At 42.5% G+C, this 10,446-nt stretch overlaps 1 protein-coding gene across 1 annotated transcript; it reads right to left on the reverse strand.

Moving 5' to 3' along the window:
• Positions 1 to 6,139: 6,139 nt before the first annotated feature.
• On the reverse strand, positions 6,140 to 8,386 carry CXCL2 (C-X-C motif chemokine ligand 2). The gene is made up of 4 exons (XM_050790955.1): positions 8,109 to 8,386; positions 7,887 to 8,010; positions 7,690 to 7,773; positions 6,140 to 6,874 (listed from the first exon to the last, which is right to left on the reverse strand). Exons 1-4 carry the CDS (start codon positions 8,206 to 8,208, stop codon positions 6,859 to 6,861), a joined length of 324 nt encoding a protein of 107 aa, XP_050646912.1. The 5' UTR covers positions 8,209 to 8,386; the 3' UTR covers positions 6,140 to 6,858.
• Between the last annotated feature and the right edge of the window lie 2,060 nt (positions 8,387 to 10,446).

Here is a 10,446-nt window from a genome sequence, read left to right on the forward strand (position 1 = left end):
AGAAAGAGCTAATCAAACTCTAAAAAGTACTATGCCAGGAAACATCAGAAACCTGACTATCTATATTGCCTGTAGCCTTGTTATGGGTTCAAGCTGTTCTCAAGAGAAATCTATAGTGCGACACTTTTGAAATGACGTATGGAAAGCCTTTCTTAACTACAGACTTCCTGTTAGACATAGATACTTTCAACTACAAAATTTTGTAATCAACTTAGGACAAATGCAAAAGGCGCTCCTTGAATATAGAAATCAAAGACTCCCTTCCCCTACTAGGGAAAGATAATATTGTTACAACCCAGCCAGGAGACTGGGTCCTATTAAAAACTTGGAAGGAAGGATCCCCAGCAGATCAACTTTCCTCCAAAATGAAAGGGATCCTATCAAGTTCTCCTTAGTACCCCAACTGCAGTTAAACTTCTAGGAATGAACAGCTGGGTTCACTTATCTCGAATGAAACCTGTCTCTTATAAGGTCCCACAGAACAAAAAAGACTGATCCCACTTATTCCTGTGGACCAACTCATGACCTCCAGCTTCTGTCCAGAAACAAAAGGGATGGGTAACATAAAGATATGGATTGGCATTCTAGTTTTGGGTATAAGCTGGAATCACACAAAGAGTAACTTCTTTGCTAAGTGGGCAGACTGTAGCCTCTCTACATAATCCAACAAACTGTTGGGTATGTAGAGAATTGTCATTTTCCTTCACTTCCAGGTTGCCCTGGCATATTCAACCAGCAAACCTAAGTTTATGGGGATTTTATTATTATTGGGAAACTGAGCATTACACATATCATCCCTCTTTTCTCATGTACCATAGCCACACAGGCCTTAGCCCCTTCCTCTCTTATGGAGAGACAAGAAGGCACCTTTTTCATCTAATTAGGAAACAGTGAAACGGCACCTTGACTTTTGGTTATACTGTACACAATAGACTTGGGTGGATGACAGTTGTTCAAGCACAGGTATCAGGCAAAACACCTCTATGTTTTGAAAGGTGCAATAATAGTCACCACCTGACTGAAACCCATGATATGGGATGGTTGCCACCTCAACAATGTAATCAGACCCTTCTTTCAACAGACCAAATGTGGGTAGGATGGCAACACAGTTTGCAAAAAATGGATGCCCACCCTTCCCCTTGGGGATGGTTACGTGCTTATGGAACTCACGACTGGTTGTATTTACTTTATAATTGGACTTGAAGGTGTACATGGAGTTGTCCTTATCTCCTGGGACTTATCCTCACCAAATTGGACTCTCTCCCGTCTAACTGGGAAACTGTAAAGGCTCACTATACGGCAACAAAAACAGGCTTCTTGGTGGTTCTACCTGCTGGCTAGGTTTTCCCCACAGGCAGCCATAATCAATACCAAGTTACAAGTTAAAGCCTTAGCCAAGCACATGGCTGCAGCTTTCAATAATACACGCCATGTCCTTACCCTCCTAACTGAGGAAACTTCTCAGATTAGGCAGGTGGCCTTACAAAACCATGCGACTTTGAACATTTTAACAGCAATCCTGGGGGAACTTGTGCTTTGATCAAAACCGAATTTTGGACTGGGTGTGGTGGCTCATGCCTGTAGTCCCAGTACTTTGGGACGCCATGGTAGGCAGATCACCTGAGGTCGGGAGTTTGAGGCCAGCCTGACCAACATGGAGAAACCCCATCTCTACTAAAAATACAAAATTAGCCAGGCACGATGGCACATGCCTGTAATCCCAGCTACTCGGGAAGCTGAGGCAGGAAACTTGCTTGAACCCAGAAGGCGGAGTTTGTGGTGAGTCAAGATCACGCCATTGCATTCCAGCCTGGGCAAGAAGAGTGAAACTCCGTCTCAAACAAACAAATAAAAAACGAATGGTGTGTGTGTGTATCAGACTATTCACATAATATTACTAGGGCTATGAAAACTCTAGACACTCATATCTCTGCCACTGATGCACTGTCAGTTGACCCTATATCAACTTGGTTCCAACCACTACCCAGTTCTTGGAAGCCTTCCTGTTTAGTTTACTTAGGATGATTTTACTTATTTTGCTTTGCTGTTGTGGAATATTTTGCAATTGTACTCTTTGTGTGGGAAAGCAAGACTAGCTTACTCAATGCTTTCTTAAGTTGGACACATTGATTTTCCGGATTTCTCCTTTTGCTGGGACTCATTTATGAACCTTCACCATACCAATGCTTTCTGACTGAGTTCCTCTCTAACTTGAATACAAGAGATTCTAACAGTTAGGCAGGAATATCATCGTCCCTGTTCAGCCTAAGGAAGTTACAAAAGACTAATCTTTGTCTATCTGCCACCCTTAGGATTAAGGGTCTTCTTGTAAAGGAAGTGGGGAAATATGTCAGAGGCATTCAAACTAGAGTGACTCCATCTTAAGTGAGGGCTAAGAAAACGTAAGACTGGGACTTGCTGGGCTGCATTCCCAGAAAGTTAGGTATTCCTAGCCTCTAGAAGTTTACAGTTAAGGGAACAGATTGATAACATGTACTAAACAGACCCAGGCTTAGGAGTTTCCTGATATCCCAATATCTAGAGAACAGAAGCATTCCTAATTTTGCTTTAAAGATACTAATATCAATTCTTGCAAAACGTAGTAATTAAAAAAATTAAACCTTCGTCACAAACTCTTGTAGCAGAACACATCTCCTCTTGATCTTTTTTTATCTTATACATAAACAAGCATCGTACCTAGGGTGAACACGTTCCTCCTCTTACTTTCAGGAACGTCCTACTTTGTCTATGGAGTAGCTGTTCTTTCACCACTTTACTTTCTTAACAAACTTACTTTCGCTTTGCACTGTTGACTCACCCTGAATTCTTTCTGCTTGAGATCCAAGAACCCTCATTTAAGGTCTAAACTGGGACTCCTTTCTGGTAACATCTTTCTGGCAACCATGAAAGGAAAATACTGAGGAGACCCCCAACCCAAAGGAAATAAACTGAAGTACCAATTAGCTGACTTTGGTTAAGTGGTTGGGTACCCGGGTAAAGGATGGGATTGGGTTAGAGGCCCAACTTAGGGGAGTTAGAGTCTCCCCTGCCAGAGAGAGTTAAAGTCCCCTTTTAATAAAAGGCACGGACACTTGACCGAACCTGGGTTCCAGGCCTAACTTTGGAAGGTTAGAGTCCTTCCTAAGATTTATGGGGTTAGAGGGCCCTCTCAGCAAAGTTCCTCTTGGCTAAGAAGAGGTTTGGCGCCAGGGGATGTTAGCTGCTATGCTCTGTGTATTTATCTGCCTTGCCTCTTTGCTACATGAATCAATTTTTTGGTCACTATCTCTGCTTCACTGTTATTTTCAGGAGATTTCATTTAATTGGTCTTAAGAGATTTTGACTTTCTGTTCCCCTATATGTCTCCTGATTTACATCCGTTTGCTTGTGAAACATTGGGAACAAAAACACTGAAGGTTCCATCTCTAAAATTGCTGATGGAGGTTTGGCATTTAAGCAATAAGATTACAGAGATGTGACTGTGTTTTGTTTCTTAATAAACTTGCTTTGGTTTTGCACTGTGGGCTTGCTCTGAACTCTTGTGTGAGGTCCAAAAACCCTCTGTTGGGTCTGGATCCGGACTTTTTTCCGGTAACACATTGGTCAGGAAACTTCAGTCACTGTGGTCATTGCTGTTTCCTGCTGACGGCCTCTCAAAACTGTGATGTATCATGTAGTAGTATTCCCCTACTTCCTTCACCCTGTGACCACCACCTCAAACTGGCTTGTGTCCCACTTCCTGCCATAACACTTTCTACAGGAGACTGCCTGGTACTTGCAACTTCTCAGCAATTTGGTGTGAAAAACACAATTTTCATATCTACTTGATCTAAGATGGAGACCCAGACAATGTCCATGGAGTTGGTCTTAGGACCATGTTTCCAAAGCCTCCATAACATTTAATTCCTGCAACCCTTCAGAAGGCTCATTCCGTTGTTATCCTCATCCTATAGAAGGGGAAATGAGGTTGAGTGAAGTAAAGAAACTTGCCCAAGATCACAGGGACAGAGCTGGAATTTACTCCAAAGTCAATCTGATCCTTTGAAACTTGTCTTTAATCACTATGTAAATAAAAGCATCTCTTTTATTCTTTTCATGTTCCCTGTTCTATATTAGCAAGAGCTAAGTAGCCAGTACAGCAAGCTCCAATGTTAGAGGGTGAGGACTTTGTCTAGGTTTAAGGAGTGGTTTTATTGAACCCTTGGGTGCCACTTGCAAACATTTTCCAGTGTCCTCTAACTTGGGGTTAGGGAGTGAGGACTGCCATTTATGCAGCTTCTCGAATGGATTGCATTTTTTACTTATATATAGTTTACAAATATTCTTCTTTCTCATCTCATTTATAATTAACTCACAACCTTGGAATTATGAAGAGATTATTGTTTTAACCTTTTTAGCTGTGAGAAAAGCTCACAGAGGTTGTTTCTTGCTACTTAAAGGTTGTTCCCTTATTTACCCAGCTACTTGGGACAGAACTTGATCTCAAGTCCTGAGGCTGCCAGCCTCACCTTCTTGCCTGTGCTAGAGGCAGTTACCCAGGGTTAAGAATTCCTGAATGAGTCCTGAATCAGAGACAAGTAGATACCTCATGCATGCACCATTGTCCTTCCTTTTCAGGTTGGGAGTATGGTTTCTTTTAGATTATTGAGGTCTTTCTTCTTCTTTTTTTTTTTGGGGGGGGGGAATGAGTTTATTTATTTATTTATTTTTTTTATTATACTTTAAGTTCTAGGGTACATGTGCATAACGTGCAGGTTTGTTACATATGTATACTTGTGCCATGTTGCTGTGCTGCACCCATCAACTCGTCAGCACCCAACTACTTTTTGACATGACAATTGTGTTGCTGTCCTGAAAACCTGGCGTGCTGCTGTCATCCTGGGGCAGCACTGAATACAGAGTTCCCCAGAGGGCAAACGCTCTATGAGGTCCCGTCAAAATTCCACTAGGAAGGATGCAGACTAATGCAGTTAAATCTTAAAAGCATTACATTTGGTATATTGCTATAAAGGATTGAAACAACATTAAACTTAGTGCTAGTTACTTCTATATGAAGGTTAGAACTTTGCGTCCAAAGTTCAATTAGAAGCTTCCACAGGTTAAGTAGTCAGCCACTCACTTTTTATGCTTCTGTTATGACACAAACTACTTGAGTTTTGAAAAACAAAATATTTTAGCCACCATTTTATTTACAACTTCATTAAGTTGTCAACAATTATATAAAAGATTATTTAGCAAGAGCAAACAAATGAGATCCCTTGTTAAGATAACTACAAGAATTTAATTTTTTTTAAAGTGAAAGCATGTTTATTAAGAAAGTAAAGCAATAAAGAATGGCTATTCCATAGGCAAAGCAGCAGCCTGAGCTGCTGGTTGGCTATTTTTGTGGTTATTTCTTGGTTATATGAAGGGGTGGATTATTCATGAGTTTTCTAGGAAAGGGGTGGGCAATTTCCTAGAACTGAGGGTTCCTTTCCTTTTTAGACCATATAGGGTAACTTCCTGATGTTGCCATGGCATTTGTAAACTGTCAGGGGGCTGGTAAGATGTCTTTTAGCATATTAATGTATTATAATTAGTGTGTAATGACCAGTGAGGATGACAGAGGTCACTCTCCATCTTGGCTTTGGTGGGTTTCAGCTGGCTTCTTTACTATAACCTGTTTTATCAGCAAAGTCTTTATGACCTGTTTCTTGTGCCAATCTCCTATCTCATCCTGTGACTTCGAATGCCTAACCTACTGGGAATGCAGCCCAGTAAACCTCAACCTCATTTTACTCAGCCCCTATTCAAGATGGAGTTGCTCTGGTTAAAACATCTCTGACGTATTTCTCCCCTCTGTATTTTTAAGGAGGTAAATTTGAGTAGTAAGGAATTTCTTGTAAAAATGGCAATATATATCAGTGATTCTCCCATCAGGGGCAAGACCATAGTTTGGTAAAGCACATTGTTTACTAGGTGAGAGCCAAGGGGAGTGACAGCAATCACCACATAAAATTAGGCATAATTCATTGTTTGATTTATGTGTATAGCAGATTGAAAGCCCAGAAAAAAAATTGAGAAATAAATATTGATGTAAATCATCAGATTTTTCAGCAAAGATAGTCCTTGTTTCCCCCAAAATAAAACAAACATTTTATATTTTTAAATATTTTATTTTCTTGTTCTTTGTGAAAACATCAATAAATATCGAAACCTCTCTGTTCTAACACAGAGGGAAACACTGCATAATTAACATTAAACAAGGCAGTATGCCTTACAAGAAAGACATAAAATGTCCAAGGGATATTTAGAACATTTTAGTTCTTAAAGCTTCAACATGAGAAATGTTGACCACACCCTGTGAAATCATTTCAATAAATAACAACTGACATTCATCTTTACAGTTACAAAAATAGATACACATACATTCCCCTGCCCTCACATTGATCTCACTGGCCATTTTCTTGGATCCCCCAGCCTCTATCACAGTGGCTGACGTTTGATATGTCATCCACTCAGAAATATTAACATAATGACTAGAGAATATCTGCAAACCTTCTACCTTCAAATTAAATATGAATCAGGATTGAACTAACTTGAGTTTAACATAAAATAAACAATAAATATAATGGGAGAGTGTGCAAGTAGATTCAATCATAACCTTATTTTACACGTAAAATGTTAACATAGAATCTTCTAAAAGAAACAAACAAATAAATAAATAAATAAATAGAAGACTTCTCCTGAGCAATGCTCAAACACATTAGGCTCAATCCAGGTGGCCTCTGCAGCTGAGTCTCTCTTTCCTCTTCTGTTTCTGTAAGGGCAGCTATGCCTCCAGGAACAGCCACCAATGAGCTTCCTCCTTCCTTCTGGTCAGTTGGATTTGCCACTGTAATGAGAAAATGGGTGCCCTGAGTAGGTGCTCAGGAAAGCTGATTGCACAACACTCTTCTCCTGTCCTGTTTCCCCAGACTCTAGAGTTTTCTGAATGCAGTTTCCCCAGCCTGGCACCCAAGCGGCTACTGCCTGTGATAGCTGTGCTGTGTGGCAAGGACCTCTAGGCTTAGGAATGGGGGTTGGGGGCGGGAGCGGCAGTCTCCACTGTATTACTCGCTAAAACAGCCAGAGCCTATTGCTCTTTCTCATACTGGGCCTCACTTAAGCCTCAAAGCAACCTCATGATGTAGCTACCACTATTTTCCCTGTTTTGCTGAGTCTGAGATAAACTAAATAATATTGTCTTTGAGTGACATGGCTAATAGGTGGTGGCAACCAGATATGTACCCAGTGCAATATCATTGTGAAATCTCTGCACTTCATCCCTAAACTTTTACAAAAAAAAACAGAGGATCTGCTTTTCAGGTCTGAGGTTCAGTAGGAACTAGGGGAAATGAAGCCTGTGTTTTTTAACAGGTGGGAAACACTCCAGCACAACCGGCAAACTTCAATGAGAAGTTTCATGAAAGCAGTTTTATCTACATTGGCTAAAACGAGGGAAGAACCTGGGTGGTGACCCCCGGCACTGGGAATATCCTCTGGCACCAACGCAGATTAATAACCTTAATGGCAACTTTGTGAAAATTATAATTTTTTCAGTCCTGCAGCTAACCCTTGGGTTTTCCTGATTGGCTTTTTAGGGAACAGATGCCGGTAATTTCTGACCAACGGCTCCTGTCGCCTGTGTACATGGAAATTACAACTCACTTGTTCAGCATCTTTCCGATGATTTTCTTAACCATGGGGGATGCGGGATTGAGACAAGCTTTCTGCCCATTCTTGAGTGTGGCTCTGCAGAGAGAACGGAATCTCGTGAGACAGGAGGTCAGGCTGAGGACAGGGTTGGGGCAGCGGGAGAGTCGGGGACCCCGGCGGTGACAGCTGCAGCGATTGGCCAGACTTACATGACTTCGGTTTGGGCGCAGTGGGGTCCTGGGGCCTTCACATTCACACTTTGGATGTTCTTGGGGTGAATTCCGTGCAGGGTCTGCAAGCACTGGCAGCGCAGTTCAGTGACCAGGGGCGCTCCTAGGGAAGAAGAGACTCGTTGATTGAGCGGGGCTGTCGGCGCCGGGCGCCCATCCCAGCCGCTTCCGGCCCGGGGACCCCAGGGCTCCGGGACCCACCTGCTGCGCGCCGGCTGGCGGCCACCAGGAGCAGAAGCAGCAGCGCCACCCGCAGGAGCCGGAGATTGCTAGGGGCGGTGGAGAGAGCGGGGGAGGCCATGGGGCTCAGCAGGCGTTTCGGGCGGCTGTGCGAGGAGAGGGAGAGTTGGCAGGGAGCTGCTTGTGGCCTGGGTTCTGTGGCTCTCTGAGCATGGTGAACTCCTTTTATGCATGGCTGGGGCTGGAAAGCCCGGAGCCCCGGGCCAGGGAAATTCCCGGAGATCCAGATCGATCCCGAGTCCGGAAGGAAGGCGCAGCCCCGCCTTTGGGGTGGAGTGGGGTGGGGGTACTCACGACTGAAGGCCAAGTCTGGCTGTCTTGCGTAACTCCCGCCAACTGTGGAATGTTCGCTTTCTGCTCCAAATCCCTGGAGGGGGAGCGAGAGCCCACCGCTCTCCGAGATACCGAGATTGCGCCTGCGAGGGGCGCTTCGTGAACCCAGTACAGTGCTTCGCGGGTCTGATCCCTTAGAACCACGTAGGGACCGCGCTACATCCTTACCTGGGGGAGTTACTTCTCTGGAAGACATTTCAGTTGTTGGGATTGAAAGAGTTAGGGCAAGAACTGCAGCATATCTTATCTATCTTGTCTTTAGTTTGGGTTTTGCAGATTTCATTCAGCTTTGAAACAAACGCACTCTTTAACAGTACATCTGCCATCTCAGATTACGCGTAAGAGCTTTTGTCTTCCTGACGTTTTATGATCTTAAAAACAAATATCACATGTGTGCTTTTTTTTCTCTTTTCTTTTTTTTTTTTTGTTGTTTACATAGTGGAGCCAGGTGTTGGGTGTGGGAACAGACAATTGCCAAGGGTCAATTCAGTGTTTATTCAGTGTTGCAATCCCCTATCGTTTCCCTCTTTGAAATTCTGGAACATCTCGAACTCTAGTAATTCCAGTAGCATCACTTTTTTGTTATATGGGAGGCTGTGTTTTGATCCATGGAAGTCACTGGGGAACTGGGAGGGGCCTGTTGGGCTCAGGAGGTCTGTCTTTTCTAGTAGTGTCCCTGGGCAGAAAAGGCCATAGACACCACCAGAAAAAGGAGCAGGGAATGAAACTCTGCTTGTTTACTCCTCTAAGCACAAGCAGACATATCTGATATATACATACTAGATTACTAACATAATTGCATTTCCATGCCATCTGTATTTACCAGCATCCTGGGATTGGTTCCCTCTAGAGAAACAGCTATTAAGGAAATTTCAGTTCTAGAGGAATGTCAATAAAGCATTTCCAAACCTGTTTAGCTGATGCCTTCTCACTGGATTATTGACTTTTCGTCATCAATTTCAATGTTCCCTCCCTTTAAAAATTAAGCTGTAGGCCTATAATACTCTGTCTTAATTCTTCCTGGTGGATGCAGACTTCAGGGATATGTGAGATATCCTGCCACTGCTATGAGAAAAGCTGGGAGTGGCAGGAGGATGAAGAAGTGGGACTGCCTTAGGAATAGAGTGTTCCCTGGATGCTGCAGCTGTAGAGATCACTGGATAAGAATATCAGGGCTGAAGTCTCAGCCATACCACTAACTTGCTTCATGACCTTTGGTAATTTATGCTTTATTTGTTCATGTTTCTCCCCTGTAGAAGGGCTTATAATAGTGCCTGCCTCACAGGGTTGTTAGAAGTATTGATTGTGAATATGTATAAACCATCAGTGCATGTAAAGTGTTATGTAAATATTTGTTAAGTAACAAAATAGAAGTGGTGTTTTACAACCGTACTCTTTCAAATTCAGATGTTGAAGCCCTGATGCCCTTACGTGCTAATATTAGAAGACAGGACCATGGGAAGTAATTAGGTTTAGGTGAGGTTATGAAGATATGGCCCCCATGCTGGGATAAGTGCCATTATAGCAAGAAATCAGTGAGCTTTCAATCTTTGGTTCTCTCTCCCTTTCTGCATTGTGAGGACACAGCAAGAAGGCCACCATCTGCAAAATGAGAAGAGGGCCCTCACCAACCATGAAATCTGTCAGCATCTTAATCTTAGACTCCCCAGCCTCCAGAACTGTGAAATAATTGTTGTTTAAGCCACCTAGACTATGGCATTCTGTTATAGCAGCTCAAACTGACTAAGACATTTACTAAACAGAAGCACTCTGATAAAGCCTTTTGAACACACACACACACACAAAGAAAGAAATATTTTCAAAGAAATATCTTCTAATTTATCTTTACAATTTTTCAACATCAGAAATTTTAAAGGAGGGTGTATTTATATCCTTATGGGCTCTTAGCATACTTTTTTGATCTATTGTTTGTTTGAAATTTTAGTTTCAATTACTTTCCATATAA

Source organism: Macaca thibetana, chromosome 5, assembly GCF_024542745.1.
Source record: "Macaca thibetana thibetana isolate TM-01 chromosome 5, ASM2454274v1, whole genome shotgun sequence".
Taxonomy (NCBI): domain Eukaryota; kingdom Metazoa; phylum Chordata; class Mammalia; order Primates; family Cercopithecidae; genus Macaca; species Macaca thibetana.

Bases quoted from the DNA above. Each gene is read 5' to 3' on its own strand.
- CXCL2 (XM_050790955.1), bottom strand. From the start codon at position 8,208: ATGGCCTCCCCCGCTCTCTCCACCGCCCCTAGCAATCTCCGGCTCCTG. The intron at 8,011-8,108 runs GTGGGTCCCGGA...CTTCTTCCCTAG, and splicing joins CGCCAGCCGGCGCGCAGCAG to GAGCGCCCCTGGTCACTGAA. The intron at 7,774-7,886 runs GTAAGTCTGGCC...TTCTCTCTGCAG, and splicing joins TGCGCCCAAACCGAAGTCAT to AGCCACACTCAAGAATGGGC.